This window comes from Balaenoptera ricei, chromosome 17, assembly GCF_028023285.1.
Source record: "Balaenoptera ricei isolate mBalRic1 chromosome 17, mBalRic1.hap2, whole genome shotgun sequence".
Taxonomy (NCBI): Eukaryota; Metazoa; Chordata; class Mammalia; order Artiodactyla; family Balaenopteridae; genus Balaenoptera; species Balaenoptera ricei.
In genome coordinates, this window is record NC_082655.1 from 64,427,028 (window position 1) to 64,445,464 (window position 18,437).

The window sequence follows — 18,437 nt, forward strand, 5'->3', positions numbered from 1 at the left end:
AAAGGTCGGGTTGTGGGAAGCATGCAGTCTTAGCCGGAGGTAACTCCTGGAGGAGACAGTATGTCTCTCACAAAAAGCAAAGCCCTTACCTTGGAATGCACTCTTTTCCCCAGGCCTAAGGAATGTAAAAGAGATCAGCAAAGCTATCTCAAGCCAGGAGACCTCAGGGAACTGAGAGTCCTGGTTGTTCCTTATGGCTGGGGGCTGTGTGTGAGCCTGGTTAAGGGAAGATAATGTTCAAGGATAGTTGTTGTAAACTTGTTGACATCCGTGGTAGTGACCGAACTGAGACTAGTGACCGAACTGAGACGATAAGCAATTCCATGGGATTATTGTCTAATAATGAGTTCCTCTTCTGTCTATATAAGATTCAGTAGATTCTAAATAAAGTGCCTTGCAACCATCAGTTGTCTTGGTCCTTCTGACCCCATACTCACGGTGCTATTCAGTCCCTTACCCCTCTCCGTCGGGACCGTCGCATAGGGTAATGTGGAGGCACGGAGCTGAGGTAGAGGGAACTGTGTGGGTGAAGGTCCTGGAGTAGGAGGGACTATGGCACATTCCGGAACACAGAGAGCAAGGGGAGGGTGGTGGGAAAAGGGGCTGGAGAGGGAAAGGGTGGGCAGGGCCTGGCATACTCTCCGAAAGATTCCAGCTTTATCCCGAAAGGAATCAAAAGCCATAGGAAGGGCCTTGTTTGTTTTTGTTTTGTTTTGTTCCATTTGCACTGCAGTGACGTGACAGGACCTGTATTTTGAAAGTATTATTGAAACTACCTTTGTGGAGGATGACTTACCTGAGGCACCCGACCAGGTGCAGGACAACCAGTCAGGAGGCAGCAGAGGCGTCCACGGGAGCAAGGCTGGCAACTTGTCCCAGGGTAGAGGCAGGAAATGGAGAGAAGTCGACCGATTGAAGAGGCTGTATTATGGGCTATGTGTCTATGTGTGCTATGGGCTCAACTGTGAACGTTCAAAATTCACATGCTGAAGCCCTAACCCCCAGTACCTCTGAATGCGACTGGATTTGGAGACAGGGTCTTTAAACAGGTAATTAAGGTAAAATGATGTCACTCAGGCGGGCCCTAAACCAACATGACTGGTGTCCTTATAAGAAGAGGAGATTAGGACACACGCACAGAGGGAAGATAATGTGAAGACACAGGGAGGAGAAGGCCATCTACAAGCCAAGGAGAGAGGCCTCAAAAGGAACCAAATCTGCTGACACTCTGATCTCAGATTTCCAGCCTCCAGAACTGTGAAAAATAAATTTGTTGTTTAGACCACCCAGTCTCTGGTATTTGCTATGGCACTCCTAGCAAACTAATACACTGTGCAAAAAAAATTTTAAGTGAAAAGACTTCCCTGGTGGCACAGTGGTTAAGAGTCTGCCTGCCAATGCAGGGGACACGGGTTCAAGCCCTGGTCCGGGAGGATCCCACATGCCACGGAGCAACTAAGCCCGTGCGCCACAACTACTGAGCCCGCGTGCTACAACTACTGAAGCCCGCACACCTAGAGCCCATGCTCTACAACAAGAGAAGCCACTGCAATGAGAAGCCTGTGCACTGCAACGAAGAGTAGCCCCCGCTCGCCGCAACTAGAGCAAGCCCGCGCGCAGCAACAAAGACCCAATGCAGCCAAAAATAAATAAATAAAATAAATAAATTTATAAAAAAAAAAAAAAAGATTTTAAATGAAGAATAAAACCTTTGAAAAATAAAAACATATACTCGATTTATTCTAACTGAAATCAGGGTGGTGTATGACGGTAAAGTTCAAGCAAAAGAGCCTTTCTTCAGTGTTCCCAGCGATGGCTTCTGTAATACAATTGTATCGTCCCTAAAATGAGTAGTAAGAAATACATTAATATAAAATGTTAGATGCTTGTATTTTGTAAGACTTTTTTATAAGAATTTTATCTTACTAGGAGAAACCCATTTAAATTGAATTGGTTTTTACTTTCTCAGTTTTCTAGCCTAGCCTATGAAATCTTCAAACATTAGATATAATTTGTAACAAAATAGGTAAAGAATATGCATTATTAATGTTTATCTTAAAATTGTTACCAAAAGTGAAACATGTGCAAAATTTCATTGCATTTCTAATGCAAATATCTAGAATTACATCATTATTATCCATGGAGGCAGTTACTGAGTTATACACAATGGTCCTACAGTGCTTTCACCCAAAGATCATTCAACATATTAACAATGAGCATTACTTTTAGCAAGGTATGCTGGAAGGAAAAAATAAAATTTAAAGAGGACTTTCTTCGGTGTAAGTTTTCTATTTTTCCACATTCCACAGAAAGAAGAAATAGCAAACTATCCAAAACCAAAAAGAAGTGAAAAAAAGCCCTGAACATCTTAATCTTGAATCGATACTTTTAGAAGCTGTGAATTGCTTGTTTCAAATTCTTAACACATCTGTTACTGCAAAAGGTTAAGGAAGTACAAAATGACTTGAACAATACCTTAGAAAATCGTATTCCCCTGAAGGAGAATGATATTGTTGTATTCACAGTCTCTGCAACCAAAATACAAAATACAAAAAGTTATTGGCTGACATCAGGTGACTTTTTTTGTTTGCTTGCTTGTTTGTTTGTTTGTTTGTAGTACGGAGTGCACCTCTTACAATTTTACTACTGGCAGAAGCAATCCCAAGCAAAACTGTAGAGAAATAATGAATCTTATACCCTGGCTACGATTCTCCTATGGCTCCCTCTGCCACACTGAGCCCCTCTCAGTATCAGCCTGTATCTCATCCCTTAGCGGATACAAACTTGTAAGGCCCACTGGTCTCAATAATGAATGAATGATGAACAAGCTAGTGCTAATATGCTTCATCCCAAGTTACATATGTGCTTATTTATTGTTGCTGCCTCTTATCAGGGAATGATAAAGAAAAATCTTCCTAAAGGTGGAGGAGAGATTTGGGAGGCAGCCAGGATACCAAAGCTCCTTCCAATCCCACCACCGAGAAGCCTAGATATGTAGTCACTGTTGAAATGCACAGCCATGGGCCTGGCCCTGAGGAAGCTGTGGGACAGAGTCAGAAATGCAGGAAAAACCACACTCCACTGACCCAGTCAGAAACAACAAAGGAGTGAACTTACAGGGTAGGGATAGAAAGAGAAATGTTCTGAACCTCTAACAAAAGCAGTATTGACCAAAAATCTTTCTTAAAGTAATATAAATAGTCAAGTGCAAACTGTATTGATTATTTTTCTCCAAGTTGGCTAAAGACAATCCTTACCAGCAAATGAATAGATTATGTCTACATCTATACCTTCATTTCTCACAAATAAGCATTTATTTATTTGCTGCTGGGAGTATTCTTATTAGGGGTACTAATACATTAAGATGTTGGTTCTTGAACTTAGTAAAGTGGTCATATCTTCATGATCTTACGATCTTTCATTCAAGGCTAATCCAGTTCAAATTTAATAGTTCAACCAATATTTATCGAAAGCCTACTATGTACCAGGGACTGGGGAGACAAGGGTTAGTACAATACCATCCTTTCCCTCAAAGAGTTAAAGTCTTTTGGGGACACAGACATGCAAAGAAACCATTCCAAATACAATGTGCAATGAAAAGATGCAGTAAGGATAAAGGCAGGATAGCATTTTTGTTAAGGGTGATGGCTCTGGGACCTGAACTGCTTGGATTTGAATCCCAGCTCCTCTACTTACTCAGTGTGTGACCTTGGGCAAGTCACTTAACTTCTCTGTGCCTCAGTGAAATGACAGTGGATAATGACACCTACCCCGTAGGATTATTATGAGGGTGTCAACTGAAAAAAATGCACAGCCTATAGTTGAGAATTATGTTTTATTCGGTGGACGTACTGAGGACTTAAGCCTGGAAGACAGTCTCTCAGATAGTTCTGAGGCACTGCTCCAAAGAGGTAAGCGAGGAGCCAGAATATACAGAAGTTTTTCCAAAAAAAACTGAGATAGTCGGAACATCAAAAGATTACTGTTAATTAAAGAAAAACCAGACCTCTCAAGTTCATGAATTTAGCACTTTTCCATGTATGGGAAGATGCAGGAGTCTGGGCTCACTGAATCATTCCTTTGATGTGCACCTTAACTATCTAGGGCCGGTATCCTGTGTTCTCCATCCTGAATCCCCTCACAGTCTACCACGGTGGGGGGAAAGGGAGAGGAAGGAGGGGGCGGCTGCAGTGGCTGAAGCCTTGATGGCCACAACATTCTCTGTTTACTGATATGGCAGGTGACATTCTTTGTCCACAAGGGCTATATAAGTTAATACACGTAAGTGCTCAGAACAAGGCCTGGAACATAGCACTCATTAAATGTTATTAACATTCAAATGTCATTTATTATAACATTAAATGTTACTCCTTTCTAGACACCCCTCCCATGGCATCTTGCGAATAATAATGATAATGTTATGAATATTATAGTTGATGTTAATATTATTGTTATTGTGACAGTAGGACCATCATAAAAGATGGGAAGGAAGGCAGGGGGTACATTCCACGTGGCTGGAAAAAGAGGAGCAAAGGCAGGAAGGCGAAAATCAGTATAGCTTACACGTATGCCTGCAAGGGGCTCAATGTTATTAAAGCAAAGAAGCAGCAGGAGTGCTAAGAAGTAAACCTGAAGAAGTAAGCGTGACTGCGCTCAGGTTCCACACTAAGAGAATGGAGGTGATAGGGAAACATCCAAGGATGTGAAATGGTCAGAGTTTGTTTAGAGAGATGAGTCACACGGCTGTACAGTAGCTGGATTTAAGGGGAGCACTGAAAGTCAGGGAGACCCGTGAGAGCCCAGGAGGCAGTGACAGTGGTGAAGGGAAGAGGAAGTAAATGCCTCCCATGACCTCCATCTCAGGTAACCTCCCTCATCATGCTCTGTCTCGTCATCCTGCTGTTTTCCTTGAGAGCACTTATCGTACACTGAATCTTATTTCACTTTCATCTTTATCTTCTTTCGTGACCTAGTTACCATCTTGTTTCCTCCACTGGCCTACAAGCTCCATGAGGACAGGGGCTTTGCTTTGGTCACTTTTGAATTTCCAGCTCTTGGTACTACCTGGTCCCTGCATACCTGGCTCCCAGATCAGCTACATAATTTGCAAGGCTAAGCACAAAATGAAAATGGGAGGGCACTTATTCAGAAAGCAGGGGAAACATCCATTAAAGGTACTAAAATACAAAGTTTTTTCCTTTCTTCCATAGTCTCTCTCTCCCTCTCTCTCTACTTGCCATGAGTTAAAAAATTTTTTTTCTTTCAATTTTATTGAGATATAATTGACATATAGCACAGAAATTTAAGGTGTACAGCATAATAACTTGACCTACATACACTGCAAAACGATTATCACGGTAATCCATCACCTCATAAAACCAAAAAAAAAGAAAAAGAAAGAAAGAAAGAAAAAAATGGTTTTTTTCCTTGTGATAAGAGCTTTTAGGATCTACTCTCTTAGCAACTTAGAGATATACCACACAGCAGCGCTAACTACAGTCACTGCCATATTTTTTGTTTGTTATTTAATGTATTCAAAATAAAACAAAAATTTTAATCATTAGCATGAATTTTACCATTCCCCTTTATATTGTACAATGCCGACCGTAAACACAAACATCAGAGCATTTAACTCTGAGGCAGAATCACTGAAGTTTCACAATTTATATTTCGTGGCTCATCCCCAGAAGGTGCCTGAAGCTGGTCAGGAGAAAGTGACCTAAGCCAGGCTCAGGAAGTTTGGAAGGAGGAAGAGAAGGTCCCCCAGGCATGAAAGAATCTGAGGGAATGTTCCCTGGCACAGGGCGCAAGGTAAGTGTAGAAGCTCACAGGCACCCAGGGGCTGCTCCACAACGACCTGGGGGTGGGAGGTGGGGGGACACCTGTGCAAAGCCTGGGCCTGACAGCTGCCTGACAGGGTCACCCTCCCACATGCTGCCAGATGCCTCATACCCCAGAGCGGGGCAAGGAAGCCAAATCGGGCATCTTTCTTTACCACAGGCCTGCAGATGCACAAGTGACCCTCAAAGGTTTTGCAACCTCTGTGCAATACTTCCACGAGCTACCTGCCGCGGGGGAGACCGTCTGGCCCCCACCTAGTCACCCACTAAACAGTGCCGCGGTGCTGCCAGCCCAGGTGGGGCGGCCACTGCCATACCCCAGCCCCGATGGTACTGCAGGGAGGTGGGCACATGCACCACTGTCCCAACACACTCTGTGTACAAGACACACGCTCAAAGATAAAATGACTAAGCGTCTCAAGAATGTGATGCCAGAGTAGTAAACCCCAAATGTGAAGCCCTTCTGAGTATGGGGCCCTGGTTGTGAAGCAAACCCTGTCAGCTTTGTAGGAGGGAGGGAGATGGATGGGACTTGAGTTTGAGGAAGAAATCAAGAGTAACTCCCAAAGGACTTCCCTGGTGGTCCAGTGGTTAAGACTCGGAGCTTCCACGGCAGGGGCCACGGGTTCAATCCCTGGTCAGGGAACTAAGATCCCGCATGCCACACTGTGCAGCCAAAAAAAAAAAAAAAAAAAGTAACTCCCAAATTTCTACCTGGGGAAACTGCCCAAATGTTTACCAGGTCACGTGGGAAGGAGCTCTAACCTCTTCTGTGGAGTAGCCCTCTTTTTTCAACTGTTTTGTCTTTCTTTCCGAGAAAGACGTATCTCCCACTCTCCTCTTACGGGAAGTTAGCTTGAAGCCTCGTGAAGGCGCCAAGAGAGAACCAAGGCAGAGTCAGAGAAAAGGAAGACAGAACCTCAGCTTAGGCCCTTCTCTGCTCTTCCCAGAAGGGATCCACGCAGCTCACTGGTGGTCCAGTCCAGGTCTCCTGGCAACTATGCAGGACGCAGGACCCAAGCCTCGGATGGTATTAAGGGGTTGCACAGTGTCCCCCCAAAAGATCTATTCAAGTCCTAACCCCCAGTACCTGTGAATATGGCCTTATTTGGAAATAGGATCTTTGCAGACGGTCAAATTAAGATGAAGTAATTAAGGTGGGCCCTAATTGAATACGACTGTGTCTTTATGAAAAGGGGAAATTTGGACATGCAGACTGACATTCATAGAGGGAAGACCACGTGAAGGCACAGGAAGACGATGGTCATCTACAAGGCAAGAGTCTCCTGGGGCCGCCAGATCCTAGGAGAGAGGCCTGGAGCAGATCCTTCCCGAGAGCCTTCAGAGGGAGCACAGCCCTACCAGCACCTTGATCTCAGACTTCTAGCTTACAGAACTGTTAGATGATAAATCTCTATTGTTCTAAGCCACCCAGTTTGTGGTACCTTGTTACAGCAACCCTTGCAAAATTCTGAAAGTAGGGCTAACAGACTTATTAAGTTTAAAACACCTTTGAAATATCCATTTATTTATTCATAAACGTGTTTTTGAAAGAAATGAAGGGGTGTGTGTGTGTGTGTGTGTGTGTGTGTATAAGAAGTGGAGGGACTTCCCTCGTGGTCCAGTGGGTAAGACTCTGTGCTCCCAATTCAGGGGGCCCAGGTTCGATCCCTGGTCAGGGAACTAGATCCCACATGCACGCCGCAGCTAAGGAGTCCATATGCCGCAACGAAGATCCCACGTGCCGCAACTAAGACCCGGCGCAGCCAAAATAAATAAATTAATTAAATAAATATTTTTAAAAAATAAAAGAAGTGGAATGATTATGTGTAATTTTTATTTTATGTTCACTTGCCCATATTTTCTAAATATCATATCCTAAAAATGTATGACCTTTGTAACGACAACAGAAAGGCAAGTTATTTTAAAAGTTGGTAAGTATGTTCCGTACTCATTTGCTTCCCAAATTTTCAAGGAACGGTTGACAGCATTAATGCTTCTTAAATCAGAATGTCCTGAGCTCTAAGCCCATATATTTGGCTGCCAGATGGACATGTTTATTTGAATGTTCCCAAATGACCTTGAGCCCAACGTGCCAAACCAGAACTCGTTATCCTTTAAAAATCTGCCCCTTCCTCTTGCACACATCATTTCTGATAATGGCACTTCCGTCCATCCAGTCAACGGCCCTGGAGCAGTTCCTGATTTATCTAATGTTTGCCTGCCACATGAGATCAGTCAGCACTTCCTGCCTGTCCTGTTCCTCAATACGCTCTCTTCCGTCTCCTCCTCTTTACTCCCAGGGCCGCCCTCGTGGTCCCTCACACAGCCTCCCAGCTGTGTTTCCTTCCGTCCAAGTTTCTTGCCTCAGCCAACCCCACCTCCTTTTGAGACAGGCTGGGACCTGGGACCCTTTGCTGCAGTGCTTGCACCTGGACTAACGTCTCCTCCAGCAACAAATCATAGAGAAACTGTAAGGGAGGAAAAATAACTGCATGCAGGCCCAGTCAGGGCAAATTATGGACAACAAGATACAAAAAGGCCAAAAAAACCCCCAACTGCCACTTCTGAAGAGCCGGAAACAAAAACCGGGTGTCGGGAGCAAAAGCAGGGTACTGCGCATGCGCCCTGCACACACCACCACCTAAGGGGTGGGCAGACCACCTAAGCCACGCCTCCGGCCGACCCCTGGACACACGCCTACCGTCATCCCATATAAGAAACAAGCTCGCCCACCCCTTCTCGGGGAATGAGCAAGGGAATCTGTTACTAGCGGGGGCTACTCTTTGTTGCGGTGCGCAGGCTTCTCATTGCAGTGGCTTCTCTTGTTGCAGAGCTCGGGCTCTAGGCGCGCGGGCTTCAGCAACTGTGGCACACGGGCTCTAGAGCGCAGGCTCAGTCGTTGTGGCTCGCGGGCTCTAGAGCACAGGCTCAGTAGTTGTGGCGCACGGGCTTAGATGCTCCGCGGCATGTGGGATCTTCCCGGACCAGGGCTCGAACCCGTGTCCCCTGCATTGGCAGGCAGATTCTTAACCACTGCGTCACCAGGGAAGTCCCTCTTATCAATTTCTATCGATCAGGGAAGGCTAAGAACACTGGTCGGTAACACTTCCATAAGGACCCTAGTTATCTGCAAAAATGGAAATCTCAGTGGGTCATCCCCACCCACTAACAACAAGGTGCAGGCCAATATTTTATGCATGACTTACATGTTGGCTCCTTCCCCCTTTTCTAGGCTCACCTCCAGCAATTCCCCACAAACACATTCTGCTCCAGCTACAAAAAAGCTACTCCCCAAATAAAACATATTCCTTCATGGCTAGATACGTTTGCATATGCTGTTTCCTCTCAGGGGATGTCCTTTTTCCTCACTCTCTGATGTTCTCAGACTCAAGATTCTAATAAAAGACTCTCTGAAGGCTTATCTGAGTTCTCCTGTCACAGTAAGTTGGTAACTATGCAGTTAAGACTAAGAGCATATAATCTATTAGCATTTATGACATTTCCTTGTAACATTTGTTCCCATGACTATTTTTCCCAGAACAGAGTGACCTTCTGAAGAGGGAGAACCTATCATTCAACTTTGGATCACCACAACCTAAATCATGACTCGCTCAAATTAGGTTCAACAGATGTTTGTGGAAAGCAGGGAGGGGAGGTGGGAAGAAGCAGGCAGGCTGGGTTGAGTCTGATACATCTTTGATCTCAAGAAAGTGAAACTTTGAAAATTCACATAAATGTCAACATAATCCCACAGAGATTAAGTGAAATAATTGTAAAGCTGTTGTATGAGAGAAATGGACACTTTTTAAACAACAGTAATCTACCAAGAGGATTTCTTTCACTTTTTTGTTGTTGTTGTTTTGGTTTCTTTTTTTTTTTTTTTAGGCCACAGTGCAGGCTTGCGGGATCTTAGTTCCCTGACCAGGGATCGAACCCATGCCCCCTGCAGTGGAAGCGTGGAGTCCTAAGCACTGGACCACCAGGGAAGTCCCGAGGATTTCTTTCAAAGGGAAAGAAAGCATGGCCAGTGGAAGAGTAGTTCTTAAGAGTTAGGAGGCTACTCCATTACCAGATCTCCAAATGACCAAGGGCACATTACTGAACCACTGCAGACATCGGTTTCCTCACTTATAAAAATGACAGGACTATAAAGTCAGGAACAAAAGAAGGATCCGATTATGCACATGAATACTTAATCACCATAATTCTTGAATTCTCACGCTGAGCACTGTACTAAGCTTTTTAACACACATTCTCTAATTTAATCCTTAAAACCATGTAAAATAGGTTTCACCGTTGCCATTTCCCAGATGAGGAAAACGAGGTTGATAGAGGTTAAATAACACCCAAGGTCACATTGCTGATAGGTGGAAAAGCTGGGACACAGACTCAGGTGTTTATGGCTCTGAGCCCAGGCTCATAAGCAATGCCAGCTCCACAATGTGTATGTGGCTTGGGGGTGGCAGACAAGTTAGAGATGCGGAGAGTTGGTTGGCTGGGAGACATATCTTGAAGCTTCATTTGCATAGCAAGCAGATTGGTTTACTTAGAAACTTTTTTTTTTGGCCACACTGCACAGCCTGTGGGATCTTAGTTCCCCAACCAGGGATCGAATGTGGGCCCTTGGCAGTGAAAGCGCAGAGTTCCAACCACTGGACCGCCAGGGAACTCCCAGAAACTTTTTTTTTTATTGACTGCTAAAAAATGTATAATCCAATTGATGTCCCTGTCAAAGCAAGTATAAGCCTTTCTGTTAAGAATTTTTATATTACTCTCATTCCATTAATTCTCTACCCTTATTTTCCATTTTTGTCCCATCTAATTTTTGTCTATCTAATTTATGTTATGTTGCTCAAATTAACATATGCATGTAAACTACCTGAAATCTTTTTTTAAACAAGAGAGGGCACTGGTTAATGGTAAATAATTATAGGGGAAAACATTCAACTGCAATAGTAATTTTTAAAATGTTAATAAAAAACAATTAGGCTTAAGTTTTTTAACCTAATAAAGTTTTTTAAAAACTTCTTTTTTAAAATGATAATGCCCTATACCCTGAGAAAACCATAATTCAAAAAGAGTCATGTACCACAATGTTCATTGCAGCTCTACTTACAATAGCCAGGACATGGAAGCAACCTAAGTGTCCATCGACAAATGAATGGATAAAGAAGATGTGGCACATATATACAATGGAATATTACTCAGCCATAAAAAGAAACGAAATTGAGTTATTTGTAGTGACGTGGATGGACCTAGAGACTGTCATACAGAGTGAAGGAAGTCAGAAAGAGAAAAACAAATACCGTATGCTAACACATATATATGGAATCTAAAAAAAAATGGTTCTGAAGACATAGAGAATGGACTTGAGGACACGGGGAGGGGGAAGGGTAAGCTGGGACGAAGTGAGAGAGTGGCATGGACATATATACACTACCAAATGTAAAACAGATAGCTAGTGGGAAGCAGCTGCATAGCACAGGGAGGTCAGCTCAGTGCTTTGTGACCACCTAGAGGGGTGGGATAGGGAGGGTGGGAGGGAGATGCAACAGGGAAGAGATATGGGGATATATGTATACGTATAGCTGATTCACTTTATTATAAAGCAGAAACTAACACGCCATTGTAAAGCAATTATACCCCAATAAAAATTTTATAAAATAAAATGATAATGCCCGATGTTAACAAGACAAGAGATTAAACTACTATATGTATACATTGGCGGTGGTACAATGTATAAACTGATACAATCTTTCAGAAAAGCAATTCGGCCTTATGTAAACAAAACCACATAGATTCAAACCATTTAAGCTCAGGAATCTCCCTTGGAGTTATGTGTTACCTCCTTCTTCCAAACATGAGAATATTCAAATCTAAAATATGAGAATATTTATATATGCATTATATTATTTATAATAGTAAAAATATCAGAGGAAAACTAAATGTCTAATAGGAAAATAGTTAAGTAAACCAGGGCATACCCACTAAGGGAGATGTTTCATTATGTAACATTTATACTCTGATTTTTAAACCACATGCATTATCTGGTCAAATAATTAATTAATTTTTAAAAAGAAAATAATTATAGTACAGTATACTTACAACTGCATAACAATATGCATGAATTTTAAAATGAGAACAAAATACACCAAAATGTTCTTAGAAATATGATTCTGTGACTTTTTGATTGTTTTCATTTTCTAATTTTTGGTAATGTGACAATATGATATATAGAATTTTTTAAACTATTTAAAATACTAGTTTAAAAATTATTAAGGAAAAATTCATGGGTTTACAGTAAGTGACCTTTAAGTTCCTAAAGTTTGAAATTTTATGATTCTGTGAATAATTGCAGGGTGGATAAAAAGGGAGAAAAGACACTGAAGGAACGAATGTAACTGCATAGAAAAATCTATTGTGTTTTTATGAAAAATAATAAATGCAATGTTTAGAAAAAGAGAACATAACCAAAGGTAAATATACAGTATTAATCTGAACAAAGTAAAAATTTTAATATCCCTTCAAACACACCAAATAAGTGTCATCTTAATAATAATCCAGTCACATAATTGTAAAATATTGTTTAAACTGCTAAAAGAAAAACTTTGGATGGAAATAAAGAATTATTATCAGAAAAGGAGCTTCACATTTTTAACATATTTAATTTTCATAGCGTTCTCATAAGGTATTATACTCTATTCTGAGGGTAATATGAATTGAATGCTTACCTCCCTTCAGAGCTCTGCAAAAAGAATAATCATCATCAGATCCTCGGCAAATAACTTCTTTGCGCACTGGGAAATTCACGGACTTAAAAGATACATAGATATTGAAATATAAGCTTTTTAAGTCTCTTCCTTAAAAAGAAAAAAATTTCATTAGCCCCTCAAATAAGGTATTTTTTAATAAATATTTAATAACCAACATTTACTGTATACTTAAAATATGCCCTGTGCTTTTCCTACATTATTTCATTTAATTATGACAACTACCCATAATGTGGATATTATTATCCTGTTTTGTAGATGAGAAAACTGAAGTTCTGACAGGGCCACTAGTTGATTGTAATCAAATAGGCTGTTCCACAGTGAGAATTATGTGGGCTATGCCTAAAAATAGAATAACCTATATTTTTGAGAAAACTATCAAATGAAAATATAAAATTTCCAGTTGTAGTCATAGTTCCACTAGGAAATTCAAAAGAGAGGGAAGGGAAAGGAAGGTTGGTTTTTTTGGTTTTTGTTTTTTTTTGTTTTTTTAAAGATTTATTGATTGATTGATTGATTGATTGCTATGTTGGGTCTTCGTTTCTGTGCTAGGGCTTTCTCTAGCTGCGGCAAGTGGGGGCCACTCTTCATCGCGGCGCGCGGGTCTCTCACTATCGCGGCCTCTCCCGTTGCGGAGCACAGGCTCCAGACGCGCAGGCTCAGCAGTTGTGGTTCACGGGCCCAGTTGCTCCACGGCATGTGGGATCCTCCCAGACCAGGGCTCGAACCCGTGTCCCCTGCATTGGCAGGCAGATTCTCAACCACTGCGCCACCAGGGAAGCCCAGGAAGGTTGTTTTGATGAAAGATTTCTTGGAGAACAAAATTGAACCTTTTGATTAAAAATTAAATAGATGAGCTATTTATTATTTCCTCAGGATCTCTTTATTACCAATGAAGATGGAAAATTCCAGGAAGAAATGCATTTTGCTCAACTCTTCTAAGTTACTCAGTTGGTCCAACTGGACAAGATGCACAATCTTTTTTATAATGAAAACAATTATTGTAACCACTATCTCATGGAAAGTATTTTTCTAACAAAGTCACCATGACTCATTGTAGTCATAATAAAAATTAAAAAAATTTTTTCCATCTTTACCTTGACCTTGGCTGTGCAGAACAGAACTGCCAGCTCCTTCCTCAAAACCCTGTCCTTCCTTTGGTGTTGGTGCTACCGCTCTCTTCTTGTCCTCCAACCGTTCTGACTCCTCTCCCCAGTCTAGCTCACTGACTCATCTTTCTTAGGATTCTAATCTCAGTGCTTCTCAGTTTTCACACTGCACACTCTCCCCAGCTTTAAATACCACATAGGGTAATAACTCCCAAATCATCATCTTTAATCTCAACTTTTCTTTTAAGCATCTGTCCCCTGTGTGCATTCAATATCTCTACTCAAATGTCACTTATTACCACACCCAAAAGATCCAAAATTGATTTCCTTATCTTCATTACCAAATCAGCACTAGAATTCCTAATCCCGGTCAATCCTACTTGCGTCCCTTTTATCCGCATTACCACTATCTTAATGCAGGCTCTCGTTACTCTGAGCCTAAAGTACCACCAAACTTCCTTATTTGTCTCCACTTCTCTACTTTCAGGGTAAAGCGTAGAGAAGAAGAACGTTATACAGTCTGTTTCAAACAGTGGCCCCGTGGCCCACGCCATGGACATGGACCTGAACCTTTCTCAAAGCAGGGATGTGTACAGAAGTTGAATAGCTGTTTTCACAAGGGGTGCCTTGAGATACAAGCACATGGTAGCGTGGCATCCAATGATAATGCAGAACAAAGAATCTTCTTCCATTTCTGGGTGGAACACACTATGATTCCAGTCTTCAATGATTCCAAGAAAGGAAGTGCTGCTTTGACATCTCAACCCTCTACATCTTGAGAAGCTTCTTGCCCTTAGATATCACTGTGGTCATGTTAGGCACGTGAACAGTGGTTGAAGTGAGGTACCACTTGCGTGGCTCAGCAGGCCAGAGATATCAATGTGGGTGTTGGAGTGAGAGACAAGAAACATGGTGGCTCTCGGGGGTTTAGCAAAGAAGACTGTTTTTGAGCTCACCTAACACAACTTTGGGAACTTCTGGAAATAACTTTGAGGAAGGCTTATGATCCAGCTGTATATGTCAATTAGTTAATAGTGACATATAATTTATTAGCAAGGCTATGAAGTCTCAAATCATTTCCATTCCCAACCTATTTTTGGTACAAGATTGCTCTTATAGCTCTCACTGAATTTAAGTAGAGATAGGGCTACAAAAATAAGGTTGATTTCTATGAATGTGGCCCACATTTTATACAGATGTTCTAGTATATTCTAGGGAAACTCAGGTCATAACTGCAAAGCATTATTAAAAAAAACATGACTAAATAATTCTTTCATTACTGAATTAATATCATGTTATATAAATGTCATATTTAGTAAGTGATTAGGGTATTTGCGGTGACCATGGAGGTGTGCTGCTTAAGACTCCCTTCCAAAGAATCTGTGGGGAGGAGGGCAGTGGGCAGACAGCCATCAGCTACTGCACTTTCAGATATATCTTAGCACTCATCCGGAGGCCAGACCCTAACAGTCTGCTCCTATAACGACAGAGCACAACAAGGACACTAGAGCCAGCCTACTCCTGCCTATCATGGGACACATGTGACAGGCTATCTTTGCTCTAAGACTCCCCACTGACCTGGCTGAGGATGTCTCAGGGATGCATTTTGGTCTGATGACCATCCTACCAAATTATCCTTCCTTCTCTCTCATTTCAAAGGTATCAGACCAACACCTCTATCTGCATCCTCTCCTTGCCTGCTCTAGCTTCCTCTTTCCTTTATTGTTCACAAACATTTCCCCCCAAAATATCCTTTGTATGTCTAATTCCTTCTTGGTATCTGCTTTTCAGAGAACCCTAAGTGAAACTGTGCTGTATTATTATTACTTGGGTCTGGAAGGCCTGCTTCCTGTGTGTAAGGGGAAGGGGATCACTTGAAAATGAGGTCATTCATTATGTAAATAATCACTTTTGCAAGCACCTAGAGGTAAAGCACACCACATCGACCAGAAAACAAAACCTGAGAAAAGAGGAAGAAATTGTAGAGCCTTCGTTGGGCAAAAATTTAGATTATTTTAGGGGATTAAGAGATACAAACTACTATGTATAAAATAAGCAACAAGGATATATCATATAGAACAGGGAAATATAGCCATTATTTTGTAATAACTTTAAATGGAGTATAATCTGTAAAAGTACTGAAGCACTATGTTGTACACCTGAAATTAATATAGTATTATAAATCAACTATACTTCAATTAAAAAAAAAAAGTTTAGATTATTTATTTCACCCTTGGCCAAGAAAGTGGAGCAAGTAGCTCATTGTTCTTTCCTCTGTGCTACCACTAAGCCTTATTGCTATCATTTCACTTATCATACTATATTATCTACACATCTGTCTCTCCTATTGCGCTGAGAGATTCTTGAAGGTCAAGAGAATGGCTTATTTATCAATGAAATCACAGCACCTAGCATAATACTTGAAATGAACTATACATTTACTAAGTATTTTTTAATGAATAAATGAATGCAGAAACAAAGTGTCAAGATACAGGTTTTCAGGGAAATTAAAGCATAAGTTTATTGTCTATCATTTCTAGATTCTCAACTACCTTTTTTCCTGTAAGCTGGAGAACTAAAATCAGGGTGATATGTTTCTTTAGCTTATTTATGTAAAAGCACATTTTAAAGTATAAGCGCCAAATATAAGCTAGGATGTAAATGATAATAGTGAAAATGAAAACAATAATGATAATGATGATGATTACAACTGAATTTCCTGGGATCCTTACAGGCAACAGCTGACCAGTAGGAGAGGATGAAAGTTTTGTGTGTTTTCACAAACACTCAGATCCAGCCCAATGCTATCACCATCACCCAATTAACTTTTATAAGATGATGGCAAGTAAACTCATAGAGAGGAAAAAGAAGAAATAACACAAAACAAAAATCATTGCCTTTTTTCATATCATCATCATCATCATATTTTTTTCTAGAAAGGTCACCTCTAGGAAAAAAAGTCCTGGCTTGCTCATACACAAATCCTTGACTCATGGAAACCCAAGTTTACTTATCAGCTGAATATCTAATGATTGACAATGGATATACCTAGCAGATGGTTAGAAGTTTCAAATTATTTCAATTTTTACCATGCCATTATGTAATCCCTCCTCATGAGTGTAAGCTAGCCTAGTGACTTGCTTCTAACAAACAGAATACAGCAAAGGTGATAGGGTGGCACTTTCATCATTAGGCTACATAAGACTGTGACTTCTATCTTGTTAGTTAACTGTCCCCCTTGCTAACTTCAATGAAACAAGAAGCCATGATGAAAAGGCCCACATGACAAGGAACTGAGGGCTGGCCAACAGTCAGACAGAAACTGAACACTGTCAACGACCACATAAGCTTAGAATTGGGTCCTTCCCTAGTTGAGCCTTCAGAAGAAACCCTGGCCAACACCTTGATTGCAGCCTTGTGGGAGACCTCCTGAAGCTGACACAGGTAAGCCATGCCCAGACTATTGATATACAAAGACTATGAGATAAAGAATATGTCCTGTTTTAAGCCATTAAGATTGTGATAATTTGTTACATAGCAAGAGAAAACTAATACACATACATTTAGAACACCATCATTTTTCATTGATATTTCTGGAACCCTTTTAATTGATCTACAAAAACAAAACTTTGGACTTACTTGGAATGTAGTAAAGATACAGATTTCCACGGCCTCCCTTCAATGTTATACAGGGATCAGAATTTACTGAAATAGGGAATTTCAAGTTATCTAAATGGAAGAAAGAAAATGTCAATAAAATTACTATAAATCATTTACAATAAGTATTCTGAATATCAGCTCCCCAAAACTACCTTTAGCATTAAAATTTTATAATGAGAAAAATTGAGGGTAGTTAAAAATATCTCCCTCCCCAGAGGAGTGAAGTCAGCCAGATGGTAGAGTAAAAAGTCCTCCTTCCCTTGACCAACACACCAGTTCAGCAAAAATTTACGGACAATTTCCCTTTGTGAGAAATCAGAAACCAACCGAAAGTTTCCTGCATCCAGGAGAATGTAAAACCAGACTCACCAATTCAGTACTGAGGTTCGGGACACCTCTCACAAGAGACACTGCTGCTGGCATAGCATAATTAGGAAGAGATAACCTACCCCTCAATTTCACTCAGAGAGAAGAGATTGGTTCATGCATTCAGAGCCCCACATTTTCCAAGGAGATCCCCAGAGGACTAAAGAAAGAAAGTCTGAACAGTGTTATAACTAGTAAGGAGACTGAATCAGTAATCAAAAATTTCCCAAAGAAAAGTCCAGGACCAGATGGCTTTACAGGAGAATTCTACAAAACATTTAAGTCAGAATTAACACCAACCCTTCTCAAACTCTTCCAAAAAAATGAAGAGGAGGGCACCCTTCCAAACTCATTTTATGAGGCTAGCATTACCCTGATAGTAAAGCAAGACAAAGACACTACAAGAAAACTATAAGCCAATATCCCTAATGAGTTTAGATGCAAAAATCCTCACAAAATATTAGCAAACTGAATTCAACAGCACATTAAGAGGATCATATACCATGACTAAGAGGCATTTATCCGTGGGATGCAAGGATGGTCTAACACACAAAAATCAATTAATGTGATATGCCACATTAATAGAATGAAGAATAAAAATCGCATGACCATCTCAATAGAGGACAAAATTCAACATCCTTTCATGATAAAAACTCTCAACAAACTAGAATTAGAGGAAATGGCCTCAA

General features: G+C 41.0%; 1 protein-coding gene across 1 annotated transcript in view; it reads right to left on the reverse strand.

Annotated features, from left to right (window-relative positions):
* Positions 1-1,710: 1,710 nt before the first annotated feature.
* LY96 (lymphocyte antigen 96) overlaps positions 1,711-18,437 on the reverse strand; it is a 28,586-nt gene continuing 11,859 nt past the window's right edge. The window contains exons 2-5 of the mRNA XM_059901777.1: positions 17,362-17,451; positions 12,575-12,703; positions 2,476-2,528; positions 1,711-1,841 (exon numbers count right to left, since the gene is read on the reverse strand). Of these exons, the coding sequence (XP_059757760.1) occupies positions 1,743-1,841; positions 2,476-2,528; positions 12,575-12,703; positions 17,362-17,451 (371 nt within the window). The 3' untranslated portion in view covers positions 1,711-1,742. The remainder of the gene's footprint in view (positions 1,842-2,475; positions 2,529-12,574; positions 12,704-17,361; positions 17,452-18,437) is intronic.